Here is a 24,537-nt window from a genome sequence, read left to right as displayed (position 1 = left end):
CCTGTGGCTTGTATTGAGAGTCATAGTGACCTCTGTTTGGATTACCATCACCACTTCCAAAATTTCCATTCCCATGAGTATATACTTTCTGACTGAACAAGGCTGCACTTTTAATAGTCCTGTGAAGAGAAACCTCTGAATTGGTTAGGTTTCTCTGGCTCTCATGATCTAGGATGAGTGAGAAGGCTTTGTTTAGGTTTGGGATAGGAGTTTGAAGTAGAATGTGTCCTCGAGCAGCTGAGTATGATTCATTCAACCCCATTAGGAACTGGAGTAGCCTTTGATACTCACAGTGCTCCTTAAATTTTCTGGATTCATCACATGAACATCCTGGACAAGGCATGATGGAGTCGAACTCGTTCCACAGGCTTTTAAGTGTGGTGTAGTAATCTGTCACTGACATTGTTCCTTGATTTAAGCTGTGAATCTCCTTGTGAAGGTGAAATACATGTACTCCATTGATTTTATCAAATCTCTCTTTTAACTCACACCATACTTTGTGAGCGTCTTCACTATATACTACACTACTGAGTAGGTCTGACCTTACAGAGTACATAATCCAGGACAACACTACTGCGTTGCATTTTTCCCAAATATCAAGGTATTCAGAGGGAAATTTCGACTTAGGATATCTACCATCCACAAACCCTAACTTACTCTTACCTAGCAGTCCAACACGCATGGACCTACTCCATACTGCGTAGTTTTCTGAACCGGTGAGCTGCACGGAGATCAATGAGCTTCCTGGAGTATCACTAGGTTGAAGATAGAGCGGATGATTATGATCTATCACTGGAATGTTGAATCGAGCTGCCTCAGTGGTGACGTTTGTGTTTTGGTTGCTGGTTTCTGTAGATCCAGCTTGAAATCCAATTGTAGTCACCATTTCCTTTGTTTGTTGTTGTTTTCTCTTAGCCGCTGACTTGCGATTCTAGTGCTCTTTGGCTTTGAATCTTAGCAGGAGGTTCCTGCACTTAGTAGATCGTCGTGCAGGCTCTGATACCATGCTAAAACTCCATTAATGGAGGTTATCAGTCCTCCATTAATGGAGGAAGAATAGAAGAGAAACAAGGAAGAAGAAAGCTTAGAGAGAAATCTGAGTATAGAGAGAGGAGTAGAAAGAGAAAGAAATATCTGTTATTAGCCTCTTCTAACTGATACATATATATATGTATATATGTATATGTACTGTATTATGTATTGTGTACACATATACACTCTAACAGTATTTGTAACTAACTAATAACTAATCAGTTAATTTCTAACAACCAATTAACTACTCTTGTTAGCTTAATTACCATTTGTTAGCCATGGTAGCTTGACTAACCATGCCTTTTAGTCAACACACATACTTTATGAAACCCCCCTCCAAGGAGTAGTCCGTTTGTCACATCAAAATGTAGTTCAAGTCCGACACAAATCAATCTCGAAATTAGAATTGGCATACTCAACTGTAATTTAGAATATAGTCTTTTTTTCCTTTCTAGAGACTGTAGCTAGAATAGACCTTTATATATTATTATCCGACAAATTTTACCCTATAAGTAAACTCTTACATGAGAGTATAGACCATCTCAACTTTCTCACTTGTAATAGGCAATTTAGAATATTAGCTTCTTTGGATTGACTTATTTTTAAGTAAATTATAAGTTGAAAACTGCTTATAAGTTGGGGAAAAAAAGTAGGTGTAGACCAACTTTTTTTTCGACTTATAAGTTGTTTTCAACTTATAAACTACTTAAAATAAGTTCATCCAAATAAACTCAATTATTTATTGAGGCTTATTTTAAGCACAAAATGACTTTAAATTGGTCAGTCAAACACTCAAAAAAAATATCTAAAAACGGCTTATAAGCCAATCCAAACGGCCTCTGTATAATCTTTCTCATCTTCTATTCTAAATCTTTACATTATTAAACAATTTTATCTTTAGCTCTTACTTGTTTACGTTACTCAATTCTAGCCGATAAAAAAAGAAAAGTCGATTACATTGCAGAAATTAAAAGGCGTGATTTTCATGTCAATACGGACCCTTTTTATTATACGTTTTACATGACGATCGGGACGTGAATACTATATATAATCATTTATCTACCCAAAAAAGCATGCAGGGCATGGTAAATGGCCTAACATGGATGATGATGGGACATATATATATATTAGTACTTATAACTATGCAATGCATTTTGTATTGTTATTTCTAAGAAAAAAAATACAAGTTAGTAGGGGATTTTAATTAAAAGAGACTTTTGAGTTATCTATTTGAGGATATAGGACACAAGTTTTAAAAATTGGGTAAAAGAGACTCTAGTATAATTAGGTATTAATGAGTTATGTTAATTTAAAAAAGAATATTTTTATACACCCCAAAGTTTTGTTATTTACAAATAGGTCCAACATATAAGAGGGTTGTAAAAAACACCTAAACAACTTAGGGTTGTTTAAATATCTTCTGGTTGTTTGAACTAAACAACTTTTGATTGTTTAAACAACTTCTGGTTGTTTGAACTAAACAACTTAGGGTTGTTTAAATATCTTCTGATTGTTTGAACTAAACAACTTTTGGTTGTTTAAATAATTTTTGGTTGTTTAAACAACTTTTGTTGTTTGAACTAAACAATTTAGGGTTGTTTAAATATCTTCTGGTTGTTTGAACTAAACAACTTTTGGTTGTTTAAATATATTCTTGGTTGCTTGAACAACTCATGTTTATATAAACATTTACAACATATCCTCTCTTCTGTTCTCATCTCTTTTCATCAATTTTTTAATATAGTTTTCACAATCAAATCGAAGTGAAGAAAAAAATGAGAATGACAACATCTGAAGAAGAAGAAGATGAAAACACAAAAAGTTTAAACAGAAAGGGAAAAACAGAGAAGGAAAAAAGTAAAGAAGTTAAGGAAGAAGAAGATGAAAGAAAAAGAAACAAGAGCGTTAAAAAAAATGAAGAAAAGAGAAGAGAAGAGACGAGGGAAATGAAGAACAGAAGAGAGAAGAGAAGAGAAGAGGGAAATAGAGAACATAAGTTTAAAAAAGTGGAGTAAATGAATGAAAATTAGGGTTTTATTAAAAGTTTTTGATCTTTTAATTTTTACCCTAAACTTTTAAATATTCTAATTCAACCCCATCTCTTCATAATTAACATCTAATTAAAAATTTATAATAAAAAAAAATACAAATCCCCTATCCTTCATTTAACTCTCAAAGGTCCCTTTTACCTTATTTTCCCAAGTTAGTACTTGAAAATTTTATTTATCCCTAAAAATATCAGATATTTAAAATTGAGAATGAATTATTTAATTTTGAGTCTTTTCAAGTTATTCCGTTAAAATTAAGGGCGAATTTGTACCAAAGTATAATGAGAAGTGTATATTTGAACTGTAAGTATAACAAGAGGGGTATATTTAGCCCGAAAGTATAAAGAAGGGTATATTTAAACTATTTCCAATAGTATAGAGGTATATTTGACCCTTTTCCATTTTTGAAATTAGCTAGGTCGATGACCGAAATGACAAAATTGGCTGATGAAAATATGATTTATATAATTTGCTTGATGACCCGCTTGATCATTCTCAAAGTCAATCAATTTTGATCCGTTCAAATTTAACTCAATGCATTCATTTGAAACTTGAAAGTGGTGATGTTGATTTTCTTTCCTTTTTGATTTTCGCTAGCGGAGGTCGTCAATTTAACTAACAACTCTTCAAGTAATGTCTAATATGGCTATAGTGAAGTTAATAACTACTATATATATTCATGTCAAGGCCAGTGCCATTAATCATCACGCCCCCCCAACACAAAAAAAAGAAGAAGCTAGCTAGCTCTACTCATAACACGTATTAATTTTAAGATACAATATGAGAAGCGTGAAAGTAGTAGCTGAGTTGCCCAATTTGAAAGCAGTGCCTTCTAATTACTATGTTGATAATTATCACCATAATTGCGCATCATCATCACCAGCCATTATTGACACTACTCATGATGATTCAGTAATCCCCATCATTGATTTTTCCCTCCTTTACTCAGAAGATCCTCATCAATACTCCAAAGTCATTCAAGAACTTGGAAGAGCTTGTCAACACTGGGGATTTTTCATGGTACGTTAGCATTAATTGAGAATTTTACTTAGACTTAAAAAATATTTGGTGCTATATTAATTGTATTAGCTGCACAGGCATAAATTGAATGAATGCAATGCCAAATTCAATCATGGATATGGGAGTTGTAGGTGCCTCCTTGACTTTTCAATCTAAACTAAAACTATCCAACTAGATCAGTATATCTCGAAGGAATTCCTTTTGTATTGAAAATATTTATTTTCCCAAACGGAAACGCATCATGTTGATAATAAGACTTCGAATAAACCAACGATTCAACCTCTCTCACCCTTAGCTTGCTTGGTTTATGGACAATTTCAACTTGGGCCATACTTGAACTTTTTGTGTTTTACCTCATTTCATGTTAAAATTTCTGGACTTCCTCATCGAGTTCGACGACAGAATCAGCTCTTCGTGTTTGAATCTTTAATATGTACTCCTTATATTTCAATACTTGATACGGATTTGAAGAAAGAAAAAAAGAAGAAGGAGATCTAGAAGTTCTAAAATTCATGGTATATATTAAACATATTGTTATATTTATCATAAGATTTTTGAAATTTGTGATATCAAACATTGATTTTTAATATAGAAGTGTGACATTTTTTTTAATTGAAGAAAGCAGACTAATAAGAAAATAACATCACATAAGCCATATGAAAAAAAAAATTAATTTAGATTAGTAGATAGTACAATAATTTTGTGTGAGTGCAGGTTGTGAACCATGGAATAGGAGAAAGTTTGATGAAGGAGTTGATTGGGGTGACAAAAGAGTTCTTCTTGATGCCAGAGGAGGACAAGTGGATGTACAAAGGGGAAAAAGTGTTTGATCCAATTAAGTATGGCACCAGCTTTAATTATACTTCTAAGGATATCAATACTTCGTATTGGAGAGATTACCTTAAACTCTCCCTTCATCCTCAATTTCATTCCCCCGACCAACCCACTAATTTCAGGTATTCTTTTCCTTCATAACACTATTTTTTGTGTTTCAATTTATGTGTTATTGTTTTTTTTTCAAGATTAAAATTCTGTAAATTTTGACTAATATTTATATAATTTTTTATCTACAAATTGCAATTTATTATATTTTTCGTATAATTTTATAAATTAATTTAATTGAATTTTAAAAAAATAAAAAAATAGCACATAGATTAAAACAAATAAAGGCATGAATCTTTATCAATATAAAAGTTTGGAAAAAAAACTAATAACGGGAGAATCGCCTAATCAAAATTAACACTTTGAAAAATCCAGATTTTGATTTTTGGCATGAAACGTCACAGAACAAACAAGTCTGTCAATGGGTCACTCGTGTCGGAAGTTGGACCTGTGTGAATGCGACCATTTTATTCCTTCCAAAAATCAAGAGGCCGAAGTTAAACATTTGATCGCTCTATTATACGTACTCCAGGCCACCTTATCCGTATGTAGGTACTCACTATGTTAAGCAATTGTTATTGTTCACACATCGCATGTGGATAATGGATTGATTGATTTTTCATAATTGGTGCTGCTGCACATGTAGCTATTTTTATGGTAAGAGATTATGATTCAATTATTTGATAAAATGATCTATTAGACCGTGTCTTTAGGCATCGTGATATAATCATATCTCATCTCAACTGGACATGTATAATTTTGGGCTTTCACAGTTTTGATTTGTATATTCATAATAATACCATGAGCGTTTTAGGTTTCTAAAATATTTATACTCAGCTAATATTACGGTTATTTATATGAATCAAGATGTCATAACTTTATTGAGAATTCATGTTGTGTTGTTTAATTTTACAGAGAAGTTTTAGGGGAATATTGTGAGAAGTCGAGAAAAGTGGCAAGAAAGTTACTGTCAGGAATATCAGAAAGCTTAGGATTGGAAGAAGAGTTGATGGAGACATCTCTGGATCTGGATTCGGGTTTCGAGATGTTTGTTGCAAATTATTATCCAGCTTGTCCACAGCCCGAACTTGTAATGGGCCTTCCACCCCATTCAGATTTTGGGCTTTTGACCTTTCTCATACAAAATGAAGTTGGAGGATTACAAATACAACACAATGGAAAATGGATCGATATCAATCCCATTCCCAACTCTATTTTGGTCAACACTGGTGATCACCTTGAGGTACACATTCATTATACACTTGTACACGCCAAAAAATAATCCCTACAAACTATTATACCTTGGTGGATACAATTTTTATTTTTTTTCGACTATCGAAAAATGTTAACATCTCTTAAATGTACACAATGATATACACTTGTATACGCTAAGTATATACCCGCGACAACTCCAATCTATTACGGCTAGGCAGATGATTTTTTTTTTTAGTTGGTTGTCTAAAAAGGTTAACATTTCCTATGGGTACAAATGTCTCATGCACTTGATACACAATGTGATACTCAGCTTTTTTCTTTTCTTCTTGACAGATATTTACAAATGGGAAATACAAGAGTGTTTTACACAAAGCTGTAGTAAACAAAATGGCAAGAATATCAATAGGAATAGCAAATTGCCCAGCTATGAATGCCACAGTGAGTCCAGCTGCTTCACCTTTAATCCAAAATGAAAGGTTCCCACCACTCTATCTTCCCAAGAAATACTCTGAATATGTGGAGATGCAACAGACTAAGCCACTGGATGGAAAGTCCTGCCTAGATCAAATCAAGATTACAGGGCTGGCTGAAGGGGGAAGCCACTAAAGCAATCGCTTTAGGCCCTCAAACTTGAAGGCTCCAAAATATTATTATATATGTTCTAAAAATATGAATAAAAGACATTAGATTTTATATTGTTTTTTTAAAATGTGATAAATGTTACTATAATATTAATTCAAATTTTATATTTGAGAAGGATGGCCAGTCCTCTCTCCTTCGGGCCCTTCTTTTCGATAAGGGGAGGCTATTCTTGAAAAGAATAGGTATGTTCAAGTATAATTTATTTCACATTACAAGTTTTTAAAAAATTATTTATTTTTTAAAATTTTGCATCAAATCAAATACCTTTACATGAATTAGAGAACAATAAACATTATGCCATTAAAAAAATAAAATTTCTTGTTCTTTCTTTTCTTGGGGAAAGAAGAACGGGAAGGGAATTACAAAGTGGAAATCGAATTCTCACCAAAAAGGTGAAAGTTTAGATAATCAATCAACTGAACTATTAATATTTTCAATGAGGTCCCTTCTACAGTTAAGTATACGATTTTTTACTTTAAAATGCAGAAACAACAACAAATCTAGTGAAATTTCACAAAGTGAGGTCCATAGAGGGTTGAGTATATGCATTTTTAGTAACCGTCAATATATGTTTCTTATACAAATATTTATTTCAATTTGAGATAATAGAGTGGATAATCAAGATAGGTACAAAATGACCGCATACCCATTTTTACAAAAAAAAATAGAGTAAAAATATATAAAATTTTATTAGATTAATTTAAGGCCTCGTATAAAATTTTGACTTTAGAATAAATTTAGACTTCGTATAAAATTTTGGCTTTAGACCATCGATTTCTGTGAGCTGCACCGCAAGATTAAAGTAAAAAAACGAATATGAAAATGTACATTTTGTTTAAAACAATATATTAGTGCCGGTGAAGTGTTAATTATAGCTAGGGAGGTTGAGTAATGAATTTTTAATTAATATTAAGTACCAAGACATATTAGGGACCAAGTTCAGTACTAGACTTGTCTCAAGAAATATATGTACTATTTAAATTTACTCATAATTTAATACCACTTTAGCAATAAAAAGAAGGAGAAAAAAGTTGTTCTAAAATAAATTAACTTAGCAAATTAATAAGAAAGAGAAATAGTAAGAGAAAAAAAAGAGTTGAGAGAATTAAATATATGTGTGTATATGCATTACACATTGCATGAGGCTATTTATAGCCTGAAGATCTAAGAAAATAAGGGAGAGTAGTGTTATTCTTTTAAGTGGGTTCCTTAAAGAAAGTGGAACATCCATTACTTTCCTTTTATAACACTCCCCCTTGAATGTGTACACGCGTAATGTGCCTCATTAAAAACTTTACAAGAAATAATATGCATAGTTATCCTGAACATCCATAGATATTGTGCCTCGTTAAAACCATACTAGGAAAAATTCAGTGGGAAAAGCCTACTGAAGAAAAAAGAGTACACACATCTAATAATACGCCTTGAATGCTGCCTCATTAAAAATCTTACCAAGAAAACCTAGTGGGATAAAACCTTGGTTAGGGAAAAAAGAGTATAGCGCGTGTTTCACTCCCTCTGATGAAAACTTTGTTTGATATTTTGGAGACGGCGCATTCCAATCTTTTATCTTAGTTTCTCAAAAATTGATGTTGGTAATGTTATATTCTGTATTTTTGCACATTGGACTATTCATGAGCTAACAGACATAAATTCAAGAACTTTTAATTTTGAATTTTAAAATGACATGATTCGTTGTAAATGACAAGTTATATGGATAACATATGTGAAGTTAAAGACATCTTAAGAAGGACCTTGATCCAAATCAAAGCGGAAGCCATCAAAAATATATTTTTTTAAAGTCACGTTTTTGGATAATCTGACTTCGGAAGGTCATAACCTCTTTAGTATTTGGTAATTTGGGAAAACTCTCAAAATAAAAGTTGTAGACAATTGAAATATCTTTCCAACAATAGGTCGTGGATCTGGAGGCGGCATCGTAATAAGGAGATATGAATGTTTTAAGGTATAAGGGTCGAGCTGAACAGTGGATTCGGCCCAACCCGAATCCAACTCGGGTCAGGCCCAATACCCACATCATTTAAGGGATATTTTCAACTTTCTTCCTCATTCTCAAACCTAGAAATTTCCAAAGATAGAGAGAGAGGAAGATCTTAGAGAGAAACATCAAATTCGACTAAGATCCGAGTTTCGAAATCCGAAGCTCGTGAAGAGAAAAGTGTTGTACGTTGTATTGCCTTCAATTTGAACTAAAAATCATCCAAGAAGGAGTGTTAATGTGGTTGTTGTATACTTAAGGTAATATTAAAGTCTGTTTCTAATTGTTAACAAGTTTATTTAGAGTTTTAACAGATTAGAACGGAGAAAATAACGTTATAAACTCGTTTGTCATTTTGTTAAGATTTATGGATTAAGGGGCTTTTTTGGGTGGATTAAATGGATGGAATTAGTTGAGTTATGATGTATAATAATTATTGATGTTGTTGATGAGTTGTTGTTCTTGAATTTGGAAGAATAAAATGTATGAAGATATAGTCTATATTTTGGACTGTTTGGTATGATAATTGTTGCTATTTTAGAATAATACTTTGGGGACTGTTTCATGTACTGGAATATCGGAGGATTGGTTGTAGTTGTTATTTTTGTTATATTATGGATATACAGAAATAAAGAAGTGAATACAAGCATCGACATCCAAATGTATATTGGGCTGTTTTGGAAGTAACTTAAGGATGGACTTAAATTTTATATTGATATGAAATTGTTGGTATTGTTGGTATTGTTGTCGTTGACATTTTAATTAGTGTTTGGCTAAATTGGAATTTTGAGAATTATTACGTTTGTAGGGAAAATGCTGCTCGGATTTTGTTAAGTTTCATTTGTACTTGGATTAGTTAGTAAGTGATGTGGATATCTAATTGTGGCCAATGTTATCTTAATTTTAGACTCGCGATATAGAGAAATAGACATTCGACATTTAGATAGAGTTCAAGGTATCTAAAGTTATCCCTTGTTTCTTTTGGCATGTCTTAGATTAAGTAATGAATGATATGAACTTGGGGTTATTTTATTCATAAATTCCGAATGTAATTCATGATTCTTATTTAATTCTTGATGTTAGAGCTCCTAATGTGATTGAGTTATTGCCCCTCGAGTCCTCTATACATTTGAAGTGTATAAAAGTCCCTATTTCTACAGACTTTATCATAATTAGTGTCCTTAACTTACAATAGTTGTTCGCATTATCTTGTTGCATTACCCACACCCAGGTCCGCAACGCGGACTTGTCGCGGACCACACTATCTAGCAAATTATATTCAAGCTTCAGTTTGATCCTTATTTTTTCCAGGTCCGCGACGTGGACTTGTCGCAGACCATACTGCCTCATGCTTAAATTCTTGATTTTTCTTGGGTTATTTCTCATGGCCAGATCTGCGACGCAGACCTATCGCGGACTACACTGTCTTGGCCAATAAATTCCATACTTTGGGCATTCGAGTGTTGGTTATTTTACTTATTTTATTGAATCTCAGATGATAATCTAATCATATATGGTTGCTCATGATAATCCACTCATGCATACTGTTGTTACATCTTTTACCGAGTACCGGCCCGGGTATGTTGTCATACACAATTTACTGCATTATTCACCGAGTTCCTTAATAGAGGGCCGGATACGGTATATGATGGTACGATGTTATGATGATAGGTTATGACACTGAGTCTCATAATGGGTCGGGTACCGTATAAGTGTACACTACTCTATTCACCGAGTCCCTTGCTAGAGGGCCGGGTATGATATATATATATATATATATATATATATATATATATATACGTATGATGATATAGTGATATAATTGTGACATCGAATCCCATAATGGGCCGGTTACGGTATATGATGATGATATGTATGACTTCATTTCGTAAGACGCAAGTATAGTGATTTATTGATTATTATACTTGTCTCCTAAATTTTTATTTCAGATGTAATCTCCTTTATGGTATTTTATGCTCTATATACTCAGTATGTATTACGTACTGACCCCCTCTCTTCGGGGGAGGGGGGTTGCATTTCATGTCTGCAGGTACAGATACTCATTTCAAGAATCCGCCAGCTTAGGATTTACACTCAACTATTTTAGAGTGCTCCATTGTATCGGAACCTAGATTTTGGTACCGATCCTTTTGATGTATATATTTGTTTATTTAGGGGTACAGTAGGAGGCCTGTCCCGCCATATGATATTGTTGATACTCTTAGAGATCTGTAGACATATGTGTGGGTTGTGTATAAGTTTTTTCAGTTGTATCTATACAATATGCTGTGAATATTGATATGTAATTGTAGCCTTGTCGGCTTGCGTGTTCTTTCATGATATGATTAGTGGTGACTCCATAGGAGACAAATGATAAGAATGTATTTATGCGAAGATGTTATGAACCATTGGAAGTTCTTATGTAAATTATCATATTGTTCGTAGTTCAGCTTGACTAAAGCTGATAAGTATGTATATGGGTGTCCAGGTCGGGCCTCAGTTACGGCCTACGAGGTTGGGCCGTGACAGATAATGCCTTTGTGAATAAATCTGCAAGATTATCACTTGAACGAACTTGTTGTACATCAATATCATCATTCTTCTAGAGATCATGTGTGAAGAATAATTTTGGTGAAATATGTTTCGTTCTATCTCTTTTTATGAAGCCACATTTCAATTGAGTTATGCACGCAAAATTTTCTTCGGATATAACTATGGGTACTTTGATATCATTTTTAGGCCGCATTTTTCTTTGATGAACTGCATCATTGATCTCAACCACACACATTCTCTACTTGCTTCACGAATTGCTATTATTTCATCTTGATTTGAAGAAGTAGCAATGATAAACTTCTTTGTAGATCGCCATTATACAACAATTCTTTTATACGTAAATACATAGGTTGTTTGAGATCGATCTTTAGGTGGATCTGATAAATAATCTGCATTTGCATAACCAATAAGGTCTGCAACACTTTTGTTAGTATAAAACAAACTCATATCAATGGTACCCTTTAGGTATCGTAAAATATGTTTGATACCGTTTCAATGTCTTCGCGTTGGATGAACCATATCTTGCTAGTAAATTAACAAAAAATATTGTATCAAGTCTGGTTGTGTTAGCAAGATACATCAGTGCACCAATAGAACTGAGATATGATACTTCAGGATCAAAAAGTTCTTCATTTTTTTTGGAGGACGAAATTAGATCTTTATCCACTTCAAGTGATCGAACAATCGTTGGAGTACTTAATGGATGTGCTTTGTCTATGTAAATTGTTTTAAGATTTTTTCAGTGTAGGCAGATTGAGGGACAAAGACCCCATCTGCTAAATGCTTAATTTGCAGACCCAGACAAAGTTTTGTCTTTCAAAGATCTTTCATCTCAATTTTTTTCCTTAGATATTCAATCGCCTTTTAGACCTCTTCAGGGGTTCCAATGAGATTTATTTCATGATCAACATAAACGGCAAATATAACAAACTCTGATTTCATTTTCTTAATAAAAATACATGGGCAAATGACATCATTTATATAGCATTCATTTATAAAGTACTTACTAAGGCGATTAGACCACATATGCCTTGATTGTTTCAGACCATATAATGATCTTTGCAATTTGATTGACTACATCTCCCGAGATTTAGTACATGTTTCAGGTAATTTTAATCCTTCTAGGATTTTCATGTAAATTTCATTATCAAGTGAATCATAAAGGTAAGTTGTAACTACATTCATTAGATGTATTTTAAGATTTTTATGTACAGCTAAGCTAATGAGATATCGAAAAGTTATTCCACTATAAAGATGAATATGTTTCTTCATAGTTGACCCCAGGTCTTTGAAAGAATTCCTGTGCAACAAGGCGTGCCTTATATCTTATAATTTAATTTCTCTTATTTTATTTTCATAAAAACTCATTTATAACCAACTGATTTTACACCTTCAGGAGTTTAGACTATAGGTCCAAAAACCTCACGTTTAGCAAGTGAGTCTAATTCTGATTGAATTGCCTTTTGTCATTCTGGCCAATCACATCTAAGTCGACATTCTTCGACGGATTTAGGCTCAAAACTTTCACTATCTTGCATGAGGTTAAGTGCAACATTATATGCAAAAATATTATCCATCGTAATTTTTGATCAATCTAAATTTATCTCATCACCGTTAGAATTTATTGAAAGTTCTTCATTCACTTGAGTCTCCGGTTCACTTATTTCTTTAGGAATATCAGGATTTCTCATCTTGACCTTCTTCAAGTGGTTCTTTTATAGTATCATTGTTATTATTTCTCACGCTTCTCTTTCTAGGATTTTTATCCTTTGAACCTAATGGTCTACTCGTTTCAGGCGTGATTGAGATTCAGAAGCTATGATACTAGTAGATGGTCCTTATGGGACATCAATCCAGATAGGCGCATTCACTGTAGGAATATGTGACTTAGTTAAACGTTTCAAATCAGTAAATGCATCTGGCATTTGATTTGCTATTTTTTGTAAGTGGATAATCTTCTCAACCTCCTGCTCACATGTACAGGTATGTGAATCAAAATAAGATAGTGATGAAACTTTTCACGCAATTTCTCTTTTATTTTTGGCTTTCTTTTTCTCTCCCCCTAATTGCAGAAAAATTGTTTCATCAAAATCATAATCTGCAAATCAAGCAGTAAATAAGTCTTCCATCAACGATTCAAGATTGGAAATTATGGAGGATGAGTCAAACCCAACATATATGACCAACCTTCATTGAGGGCTACATTGTACGTTGTGGTGGTGCTACAGGCAGTGGCGGACCCAGAATTTTTAATAAGGGGGTTCAAAATCTGAAAAAGTAGACACATGAACTAGCCGAAGGGGGTTCGACATCTACTATTTATACATAAAAAAATATTTTAACCATGTATAAATAATATAATTTTTTTCCCGAAGGAGGTTCAGATGAATCCCCTCATTACATGCTGGGTCCGCCCCTGGCTACAGGCACGTATACCGCACAACCAAAAATTTATAGATGAACTATATTTGACTCATGACCAAATATTAATTGTGACGGAGAGAATTTATTATAATTTATAAGTCTGAGACGTACAAGTGTTGCTGCATGTAAGATAGCATGACCTCAAACAGTAATCAACAATTTTGTTTTCATAAGTAGAGGTCTTGCTATCAATTGTAGGCGCTTAATAAATGACTCTGCAAGGCCATTTTGAGTATGAACATGAGAAAACAAGATGTTCAATTTTTATTCCAATTGATAAGCAATAATCATCAAAAGCTTGGAATATAAATTCTTTAGCATTATCAAGGTGGATAGCTTTAATTGGATAATCTGAAAATTATGTCCTTAATCTTATTATTTGTGTTAATAACTTCGCAAATGCCAGATTGCGAGATGATAAGAGGGCACATGAGACCATCTTGATGATGTATCTATTAGGACCATAAAATATCTAAATAATGGTCTAGGTGAATGAATATGTCCACCTATAACCCCATTATATGACCTAAAAAGTCAGGAGATTCGATGTCAACCTTCAGGGTTGATGGTCTAGCAATTAATTTGTTATGATAACAAGCAGCACATGAAAATTCATCATTCGTAAGAATCTTCAGGTTCTTTAACGGATGCCCAGTTGAATTTTCAAGAATTCATCTCATCATTATTGATTTAGAATGACCTATTCGATTATGCCATAGTACAAATGTGTTTAGATTAGTAAATATCTGGTTTAGGATCAAATGTGCTTTAATTGCACTAATTTCTGCATAATATAGGCCAGACGACAAAGTTAGTAATTTTTTCAAAATTTATTTCTAGCTTGAGACATTCTTGGTTATACCAAGGTATTCAATATTTATTTCATTTAGTGTCTCAAATGATATCCATTTCTATGGATATCTTTAAAACTTAACAAGTTTCTTGGGAATTTAGAAGAGAACAATGCATCTTCTATAACAATCTTTGTCCCATTAAACAGAAATATAGTAGCTCTTTCGGAGCCTTCAATCATTTTTGAATTATCAAAAATTGTAGTAACATTTGCTTTTCTTCTAAGTAAGTAGAAAAAATATTTCTCGTCTTTAAAAATGACATGAGTCGGTCCACTATTAATTACACAAATATTCCCGTGATTGATTATTCATCCAAACAAAATTTGAGTCATATTCATATTTTTCTTCAAAAAAAAATAATATAAATATTATAATTAAAACATGGCTCATTATACAAATTTTATTTATTTACATGGATTAGAAAAATATAAACATAGTATTTAGTACAGACAAATGAAAAAAATTATTTAAATATTATCAGGCTTATCAATATTCATCTTTCCTTCTAGGAAATTGAAAAAATCAGCTACATACAGATGTATAGGCTTGATATTGTCTTTAGAGATAAAATTTGTCTCTAGATTATTTTCTACTCTCTTTAAGGATGCCTGATATAGCTAAACCAGACGTTTTGATGACCGACAAGTCCTTGACCAATGCCCCATACCTCCACATCTATGACATATACTTTTTGAATTTTTCTTTGGTATAACTTCTTCCTTTTCACTCTTCTTTTTGTATTGCTGATCATTTCTCGGTGCCAGGATTATAATTTCTTCTTCGATCACGATCACGACTAGGGCCATGACCTCTTTCTCGTTGGTTATAGTTTGCCTGATTCACTTCAGGGAGTGACAAAGAACCAACGGACCGACTATCATGATTTTTCATTAACAGTTCGTAATGTTGTTCAGCAATAAAAATGTGAAAAAGTAATTCAGAATATTTTTTAAAACCCTTTTAGTGATATTGCTGATGCATGAGTATATTCACGGGTGAAAATGTGGAGTATGTTTTTTCAAATTTGTCTTGCTCAGTGATTTCTTTTCTGCAAAAATTTAACTCTGCTATAATTCTAAACAAGGCAAAATTATATTTAGTTATATTTTTAAAATTTATTAATTTCAAATTGAGCCAATCATGACGTGTATGTGGAAGGATGACGAACTTCAGGTGGTCATATCTTTCTTTTAGATTCTTTCACAGTTTAAGGGGGTCTTTTAATGTGATATACTGTAATTTTAACTCTTCGTCAAAATGGTGGCGGAGAAATATCATGACTTTGGCACGGTCTTGACTAGATGTCTTATTGTCATCTTTGATGGTGTATGCCAGACCCATCGATTCTAGGTGTATTTCGGCATCTATTGCTCATGATGAGTAGCCTTTTCTAGATATATCAAGAACAACAAATTCAAGTTTAGAAATATTAGATATTTTAAGAAAATAAAATTCTTACCCTTTTGTTACTTGTTTAAAAATAGCTCAAAGTGATGGAGTCTCCTGCTGATAACGTGTTATAAAACAAATCAACTTAACAAATTAATAAAAAAGAGAGATAGTAAGAGAAAGAGTTGAAAGAATTGAGTATCTCTATGTATATGCATTACACATTATATGAGGCTATTTATAGCCTAACAATCTAAGAAGATAAGAAAGAGAGCAATGTTATCGTTTTAAGTGAATCCCTTAAAAGAAAGTGAAACATCTACTGCTTTTCTTTCGTAACAAAAGGAACCTTTTCTTTTACTTTTGCCTTTTTGTGGCCTTGGGAGTTAAGTAGGCAGCATTTCTCCTCTTTTTGGCATGTTAGATAAAAAAAAATCTTGGATGTTTTTTTAATTTGATTTACGACTTGTTAATAATATTGGATATTTTTAGGCTGACATTATTGAAAAAATATTTGGTAAAATGCGTTTCTTTATTGCTATCGAATTATTACTCTATTATTTCGAATCTCTATTTAAATGTTTTCTAACTTCCATTTTGTCAAATCACATATATTTAGCACATAATTTAACAAAGTAAAGAAATTTTTAAAATTTTATGATATTAAACTAAAAATATGTAAATATACCAAAAAATTATTCAATCTTGTGATATTAAATATGTCACATGAAAAAATAAAATTAATTAAAAAATTATCAAAAAAGAAAAACGTACTAATTTTCTTTTTTTGAAACGGAGGAATTAGTAAGTTGTTGGTTCACTTTACCAAGCCCGTCCTTTGTACAACTGTATATGATCTTCGTGGTCTTGATGGATGGATGAGGTGACGTGTACCTCATTCGAGTCTCATGTAACAAAGATAAATTACGTGAAAGCATTTTATTTCATTTTTTTTTTATTTAAAAAAGTCAGTCAAGAATTATCCAATAGAAGCCCTTAAGCAAGGAATTTTACAAATTCTACAACATATCTCGATAAATTATCAATTTCTGTTTCAACTTTGAAGCACTTTCAGCAATTATTAACATCGAAAGATGGAGGGCACAGCTCCACTTGTGGTTAAACCATCCAATATTAAACAGCTTGCTGAATCGCCTGATTTCCGTTTCATACCCTCTAATTATGTTCATGACTCTTCTTATAATAACAATTCCTCTGCTACACATGATCTTCATGATTCAAATTCAATACCCATTGTTGATTTTTCTCTACTCATCTCTCATGATTCTCATCAACGTTCCGCAGCCGTCCAACACCTCACCAAAGCTTGTCAAGATTGGGGCTTCTTCATGGTTCGTATATATTTCGATGATTAAACTAGGACTGTTCAAATAGTAACTAAGACATAAATTAAAATAGGAGGAGTAATATTGGTCTTTTTGATTAATTTGTTTTGTGCAAATTAATTAAGTACAGGTTGTGAATCATGGCATACCAGAAAAATTGATGAAGGCAGTGATTGATTGCACTCATGAATTTTTCAATTTACCAGAGGAAGAAAAAAAGGAATTTGCTGGGAAGCATGTGTTGGATCCTATAAGATATGGGACAAGTTTCAATACTTGTAAAGAAAATGTCTTCTTCTGGAGAGATTTTCTCAAGGTCTTTGTCCATCCCCATTTTCACTCACCCACCAAACCCCAACCTTACAGGTAATTTATATACACTGACAATATAAATAATTTTTATGTTACAGTATAATGTAACAGGGCAACCAATGTAGCCGCCTTATTTTCTAATTACTTTTAGTAACTCGATAGTGTTAATTTAATAGGGATATTATGTTGGAGTATAGTGAGAAACTCCGGAAAGTAGCAAGAAAGTTACTAGAAGGCATATCTGAAAGTTTAGGGCTTGAAGAAAGTTACTTGGACAAAGCTCTAGACTTGGAATCAGGCCTTCAAATATTTGTTGGAAATTACTATCCACCTTGTCCTCAGCCTGAGCTTACAATGGGGATGCCAACTCATTCAGATCATGGCCTTTTAACACTTCTCATTTATAACCAAGTTGGAGGTCTCCAGGTTCAGCATCAAGGCAAATGGATTAATGTCAATGCCCTTCCCAATTCTCTCTTGGTTAACACCGGCGATCATCTTGAGGTAAATCCCTTTTTCATGTCTAGAGGCTCAAAGGCGCATGAAATTAAAATTTAATTAAAGTACTGAGTTCAGTTGAACCGTTATTATTAATTGCACCTCCCTCCGTCTAGGCTAGTTAAGTGTATTTATAGTAGGTTGAAATTAATAACAAGTTGCTTTACCATTACTTCAAGGCTCAGAATTGGATGATAATTAATGGTACGTTTTTTTTTTTTTTTTTAATATGGTAGATATTTAGTAATGGGAAATACAAGAGCAATGTACATAGAGCAGTGGTGAACAACAAAGTAACAAGGATATCAGTAGTGACAGCTCATGGTCCATCACTGGAAACAATTGTAAAGCCAGCTTCTCCATTGATGGAAAAAGAGAACAGCCCATCAGCTTATTATGTTCCAATGAAGTACAAGGATTACTTGGAATTGCAACAGAGCAACCAACTTGATGCAAAGTCCTGCTTGGAAAGAGTCAAAATCCGAAGGAACTGAGTGTTTTTATTTTTTTCCCTCGTGTTTCCAAGTGTTTGATGATATATTACTTTCTTTTCTCATATGGAACGTCAATAATATTAATTAATGTTGCCTCCATGTGATCAGGAAGTCACGGGTTCAAGCCTTGAAAACAGCCTTTTGTAGAAATACAAAGTAAGGCTGCGTACAATAGACCCTTGTGGTCGGGCCCTTCCTCGGACCCTGCGTATAGCGGAAGCTTTAGTGCACCGGACTGTCCTTTAACTTTAAAATAAAAAGTGATGTACTATAGTTCACTCAAAGTGTACCGTATATTTTGAATCCATCAGTGTGTTGCAATTTTTGATAAGATTTAATGGTTTTCCGACGCGTGTAATAACCAAGTGAATGTATATGTATATCTTTTCAAAAGTCATTTTCGGATAAGACGCTGATGCTAGTGAAGTAGGACCATTGCATATATGTCCAAGTTGATGAATCCTACTCAAACTGGATTATCAATTGCTTCTCCAAACTTCCTACGTTTTTATTTATTATTTTTCTTGTTTTTCTCTTTCTAGCTAATTCTACATACCCACACCTTGTTAGTGTTCATGCAAAATAGACGGATTTGAAGTTTATAGATTCAGATAATGATTAAGGCAGAATTTAAAGTTTATAGATTCAGATAACAACCTCAATGTAATATATAATAACTATCAAACTAAGGAACGAGTACATATATTCAGTATATTTTTTAGAAAATCTAATTTTAGAATTGCATTCAAGACAATCTTATTTGTACAATTTTTTCCTTGTTTACTAACACGAGATTATGTTTGGTTATTTGCTTTACTTTCTTTGCAAAAAACAAATAAATTAACAGCGATATTGTTAGAGAAGCCAGAGCCCAGCAGCTTATGGTCCAATGAAGTGATTATTGTTCACATTAATAATTATTGATAAATATATATTTTTCTAAGAAACCTTAATAAATAAGTCAGGATGGCCGAGTGGTCTAAGGCGCCAGACTCAAGTTCTGGTCCTCGTGAGAGGGCGTGGGTTCAAATCCCACTTCTGACAATTTCTTTTTATAGTCATAAAATATTAATTACAAATATTTGTTTTTTTATAGGCTTCACCAAATGTGCGTCGTCCTTGATAGTGGAACTCATGTTGAATTGATTACGACGGTGGGATGTAGTGACGTGGCGTTACAAAGAAGCAGATGGGGGTGAATAGTGAAGCGGCAATCACGTGTCTTTACCGGAAAAGTGGTGACCTTTTTCCTCTCACCAAAAACCCTTGTTCACTCCTTGTCTACTACATTTCTTTCTCCTCTTATCATCCCTGTTTCTCTGATGTCTAGACTATATGCTTCGTTAATCGAATTATTTTTAGGGTTTCACTTTGATATGTCCGCTTTTGCTTCTCTATTTGGGTAGCATAACTGGTGTTCGTCTTTACTCTTTCAGACAACCTATCTTCTCGCATAGACATGTCTTTTACCTTGGAACTGTTCGCTCAAATGAGTCGCAGGAAAAGGAGTAAGAGCCATTTCTCATTAAGAGGTCCTTACCACTTTTCTATTTTCTTGTTTATTTTTATGGGTGTTCTTGTTTCTTTTTGTTTTGTCATAATTTTTGTTTTCATACATACCAAATTGCAGAATGTAACAAAAAGTTGGAACTTTTTATGCACCAGTGTTCCTCATCATATGGTCGGTAGATCTTGTATCCGGTTGGGCTTTTACTACTGAACTAGTAAATTGGACATCAAGGAGATAGTTTTTAGTGATTTTGACAGTTTATGTGCCTTTTGGTTAGATGTAGGTTGGAGGACTGCTTATGATTTATAGGAAGCTTAAGTACTTTCATCTTTTACATGGAGAACTTGGGCAAGAAGAGAAAGGGGGTAGAAATTTCAGTGGTTTGTCAGAAAGATGCGAGTCCATTGACAGTAGTCAGGTCACATTTATCCTTGGAGGATTATTCTCGAAGGAAAAAGAAATCTAGGGAAATTGTGGTTGAAGATACCAACTTTTGTAGGAAGAATGTCATCACTGGAGTAGCTACTGCCCCGTCTTGTGGGAGTGCACGTCCGCGCTCACCTGGACGAGGTCTTAAAAGGAAAATAGGCTGCCTTGATTCAGCTACTCGATTGGGGCGGAAGAGGAAGATTGAGCAGGATTACGAGATGGGAGAAGTTATTGGACGAGGGAAATTTGGGTCTGTATTATTATGTCAGAGAAAGTTGAGTGGGGAAAAACATGCTTGTAAGACTCTGCTTAAGGGGGAAGAGATCATACACCGTGAAGTTGAGATAATGCAGCATCTCTCTGGGCATCCAGGTGTTGTGACACTGAAGGCTGTGTATGAGGATGCTGAATCTTTTTATCTTGTTATGGAACTTTGCTCAGGAGGAAGGTTGCTTGACCAAATGGCTAGGGTTGGGCAATACCCTGAGCAACAAGCTGCTAATGTGATCAAAGATCTTATGCTGGTCATCAGATACTGCCATGAGATGGGTGTTGTGCACAGGGACATAAAGCCTGAAAATGTCCTCCTTACAACCTCTGGACAAGTTAAGGTTTCAGACTTTGGGCTAGCTGTGAGAATTTCATATGGTAATTCAAGATGACAACCTCTATTTCAATTTGATTTGCCAGAGTGGTACTGTTCATATTATTCTGCTTAGTGTGCGTGAACCAGATAACACACCCTACTTATTATATGTCTACATATTCGCATGTTGTTGTCTAACTTGCTTTTTGTAATCTAAGGCTGAAATTGTTAATTTGTCCTCCTCAATTGCGCTACTTCTTGTGATCCCGGATCACTGATCCGCATTACTCCTTGCACCCAAGAAAGATGACCTTATTATGTGGAATCAGAACCATCTTTGTTTGATTGCCTTTGTTTTCAATTGTTTCTTTTTATTTTTCATTCAAATATGTTCTTCAGAAAATTGAAATCACTTGTCCACGCATTTTCCAAGTTTCTTAATTTTTATTTGCAGAAATAGATTGGAACATTTAGAACTTTTGTCAAAAACTTGATGCGAATAAAAATGTTGTAGAGTGTGTATTATACCCACATTTAATGTATCCAAGTGTGTAGTCAAATATGTCTTTTTCCAGTATACTCGTATGTGCGGTTATCCCCTTTTTGCTAGAAGTTAAACTTTACCTGTCACAAAAATGTGCTAATCCATGAAAAAATCATGTGTATCTTCACTTGTTGCCCCATGGCCAATTAGGTTCAATCAAATGACTTCTCAATTTTAGAAAAATGACAGTACTTATCTTAAACCCTTGACTTTTATCCCTACCCATGCTTGGTTAACTTACGAGTGTAATTTGGGAGGTGTTTACTCAGGATTATGTACATGAAAGACTAGAACCACTTTGGAATGTAATGCAATGTCGGATGATGGGTTTCTACATGTTCATCTCAATTCTTTGTCACACAAGATGTTAACTATGTTCATGTTGTCTCTTGTGAGCCCATCATTAAATATCTATTTTAAGTCATTCTAGTTCTTCTTGGAGGATTCATTGCACCAACCTGGGTGAAGCAGCTCTCTGTGCTTGTGTTTCTTTTGTACATCATGATGTATCTGAAATGCTCAATACTTTATTCTGCTCATAGGTCAGAGCTTGACTGGTATAGTTGGAAGTCCAGCTTATGTTGCTCCTGAGGTTCTGCTAGGTGATTACACAGAGAAAGTGGACATATGGAGTGTAGGTGTCCTCCTACATGCACTTTTGGTGGGCTTGCTCCCATTTCAAGGTGATTCTTTGGAATCTATATTCAGTGCGATTAAGGAGGAGAACCTTGATTTCAGTGGTGGAGCCTGGGAATCTGTATCACAACCAGCTCGTGATCTGCTTACTTGTATGATGACAAGGGACGTTTCAGCAAGGTACAGTGCTGATGAAGTACTAAGTGAGTAGCCTTCAGATCTCTTCCTTACTTAATTGTTATCGATATTTCTTTTTTTGAATGAAATGTAATCATCAAAGAGAACTATGACTGAATGAATTGGTTTGGATTGACCTCTAGAGCATTATTTAGCAGCATCTGTGTCTTGCCTTGCAAGTAGAATATGAAAGACGACTGATTGATCGTCTACTCTGTTAAATGACAACGATGTGCCTATGCCTCACCCCACCTTGGGGTACATGGAAGGTGAGAGATTTATGCTTTAGTGCCAAAAACACTATAGGATCTATTAAATATATGGTACTTCAGCTGAAGACATGTTGCCTCATCTCACAGCTTGGAATAGGTCTATCAATTTTATCTCTGTGAACAAGCTATAAGCTAAGCTGTTGGAATTGCATGTCCAGAAGACTCAGTTTTGGTTAACTATAGTTCCTTTTATCACGAAAGCCTCAATGGTTTCATAAACACAAGAATCTACTTGGTCAAAAATCTTGGTGTTGATGGAACAGTCCTGTGTATTTATCTGTACATCTCTGTTGACAGATCCAGTGATGGGCAACATAGTTTCTCTTTGACATTCTTGCTCTGCAATGTTATCCAACATAATCTGTTGTAACTTTTTGGATATGGTGTAGAAGCATGGAGTTCTGATCAATTATTCAGTTGAATTTTCTGGATCATTCAGATATTGGTTGTTGTATTCATGTCCTAAGCAATTGAATATATCTGGCGGGTTGTTTGTTTTCCTTGGGTTATAATATGCTCAAGTTGGCATTCATCGTAGCAGGCCCAAAATTACCTTGTTAAGTGGGCTAGTTTGGGTTTGGGCGAGGGAAGAATTGGGGGGGATGGGGGACAAAGACTACCTGTTAAGTAGATTATGTAATTAGTGTTTTCATTGTAGCTGTCTTTGTTTTCCTCACTATTTTTCAGAATGACCGCATTTCACTAATATCATGACAAGCAAAAGTTGTAAATGTCTATATCTCACCTTTGTCTGATATCTCTCTTAAATTTGATGATACCATTTTTCTTCTCTTACAGGACATCCATGGATTTTGTTTTACACAGCACCCACATTGAAGAATCATGCAAAGCCAATTAGAAGCCAGCTGACTGCTACTATTAGGATAGAGCGGGAGAGAAGAAACTTAGCCTTTAGCTCTCTTAGTGATGACTTTGGTTCAACTTTAACATCTGGTAGTTCGTCTAAGATGCCTGAAGGTGAAGACACTGGTTTTATCGATGCTCTTACAGTGGCCGTTTCACACATGAAGATATCAGAGCCAAAGAGAAGCAGAATAATATGCAGCCCAGCCAGAACAATTGATCAAGAATGTTCCTCTAACATACAAGCTAACCACCTCTGTACAGCCTTCTGACGGGTATGACCTGCAGCAGCATGTAGATTCTCCTTGTAAAGCAATGGTGGAGCACAGCATGTTGCGTCAACCATTGATCGACTTCCCAACTACATGAAGTGGCAACTGGTGAACCGATTTCATTTAACCTTTGGCTATAGAATAAATAATCAATAAAAAAACCTGTCAGATAATACTCGACTAGGTTGGAGTTGCTTCTGTCATGTGAATTCATAACATGTCTAACTTATAAGTTAGAGAGTGAGTGAGTGTGTGTGTGTATTATGTAAATAAGGTGTGTTTTCTGACTCATTTCTATTGGAAGAAAACCTTCAATGGTGATAGAGATGATGCATTCGGAATCAATCTTGTTTTAACATCGTCAGAGTTTAAGCTGTTACTGGAATAATGTGTGACTTGTAAAAGTTTGGTTCTCCAGGTGAAAAACAAGGATTCACTTCGCGTCTTAGCCCAAAGATAAGGGACTATTTTGGTAATTTCTCTTTGAAAAATGTCCAAACAGTCCACTATCTCTGTGTTTGGATTCAAAATCATCATCC

The 24,537-nt window shown here is 34.1% G+C and overlaps 3 protein-coding genes and 1 non-coding gene across 14 annotated transcripts; all 4 read left to right on the top strand.

Annotated features, from left to right (window-relative positions):
- Positions 1-3,745: 3,745 nt before the first annotated feature.
- Positions 3,746-7,048, top strand: LOC129885735 (2-oxoglutarate-dependent dioxygenase 19-like). Its single transcript, XM_055960136.1, has 4 exons — positions 3,746-4,100; positions 4,815-5,056; positions 5,898-6,225; positions 6,531-7,048. The coding sequence occupies exons 1-4, from the start codon at positions 3,861-3,863 to the stop codon at positions 6,801-6,803; spliced, it is 1,083 nt and encodes a 360-aa protein (XP_055816111.1). The 5' UTR covers positions 3,746-3,860; the 3' UTR covers positions 6,804-7,048.
- A 9,960-nt stretch (positions 7,049-17,008) lies between these two features.
- Positions 17,009-19,101, top strand: LOC129885736 (2-oxoglutarate-dependent dioxygenase 19-like). Its single transcript, XM_055960137.1, has 4 exons — positions 17,009-17,410; positions 17,535-17,770; positions 17,893-18,220; positions 18,451-19,101. The coding sequence occupies exons 1-4, from the start codon at positions 17,153-17,155 to the stop codon at positions 18,706-18,708; spliced, it is 1,080 nt and encodes a 359-aa protein (XP_055816112.1). The 5' UTR covers positions 17,009-17,152; the 3' UTR covers positions 18,709-19,101.
- Positions 19,102-19,668: 567 nt separating this feature from the next.
- TRNAL-CAA (transfer RNA leucine (anticodon CAA)) lies at positions 19,669-19,752 on the top strand. Its single transcript has one exon. It is a non-coding gene; the product is annotated as a tRNA-Leu (tRNA).
- A 12-nt stretch (positions 19,753-19,764) lies between these two features.
- Positions 19,765-24,358, top strand: LOC129885733 (serine/threonine-protein kinase PEPKR2-like). 11 transcript variants are annotated; one of them, XM_055960124.1, is made up of 5 exons: positions 19,765-19,943; positions 20,145-20,240; positions 20,339-21,295; positions 22,320-22,616; positions 23,661-24,358. In XM_055960124.1, the coding sequence occupies exons 3-5, from the start codon at positions 20,554-20,556 to the stop codon at positions 23,996-23,998; spliced, it is 1,377 nt and encodes a 458-aa protein (XP_055816099.1). In that variant the 5' UTR covers positions 19,765-19,943; positions 20,145-20,240; positions 20,339-20,553; the 3' UTR covers positions 23,999-24,358. The 11 variants fall into 11 exon arrangements, with proteins under 11 accessions (XP_055816099.1, XP_055816106.1, XP_055816100.1 ...); XM_055960131.1 differs by having other exon boundaries at positions 19,765-19,946; positions 20,145-20,216; XM_055960125.1 differs by having other exon boundaries at positions 19,765-19,946.
- Positions 24,359-24,537: the final 179 nt, after the last annotated feature.

Source organism: Solanum dulcamara, chromosome 4, assembly GCF_947179165.1.
Source record: "Solanum dulcamara chromosome 4, daSolDulc1.2, whole genome shotgun sequence".
Lineage (NCBI taxonomy): Eukaryota > Viridiplantae > Streptophyta > Magnoliopsida > Solanales > Solanaceae > Solanum > Solanum dulcamara.
The sequence above is the reverse complement of the archived record's forward strand: the minus strand, read 5'-3'. Positions and strand labels throughout refer to the sequence as shown.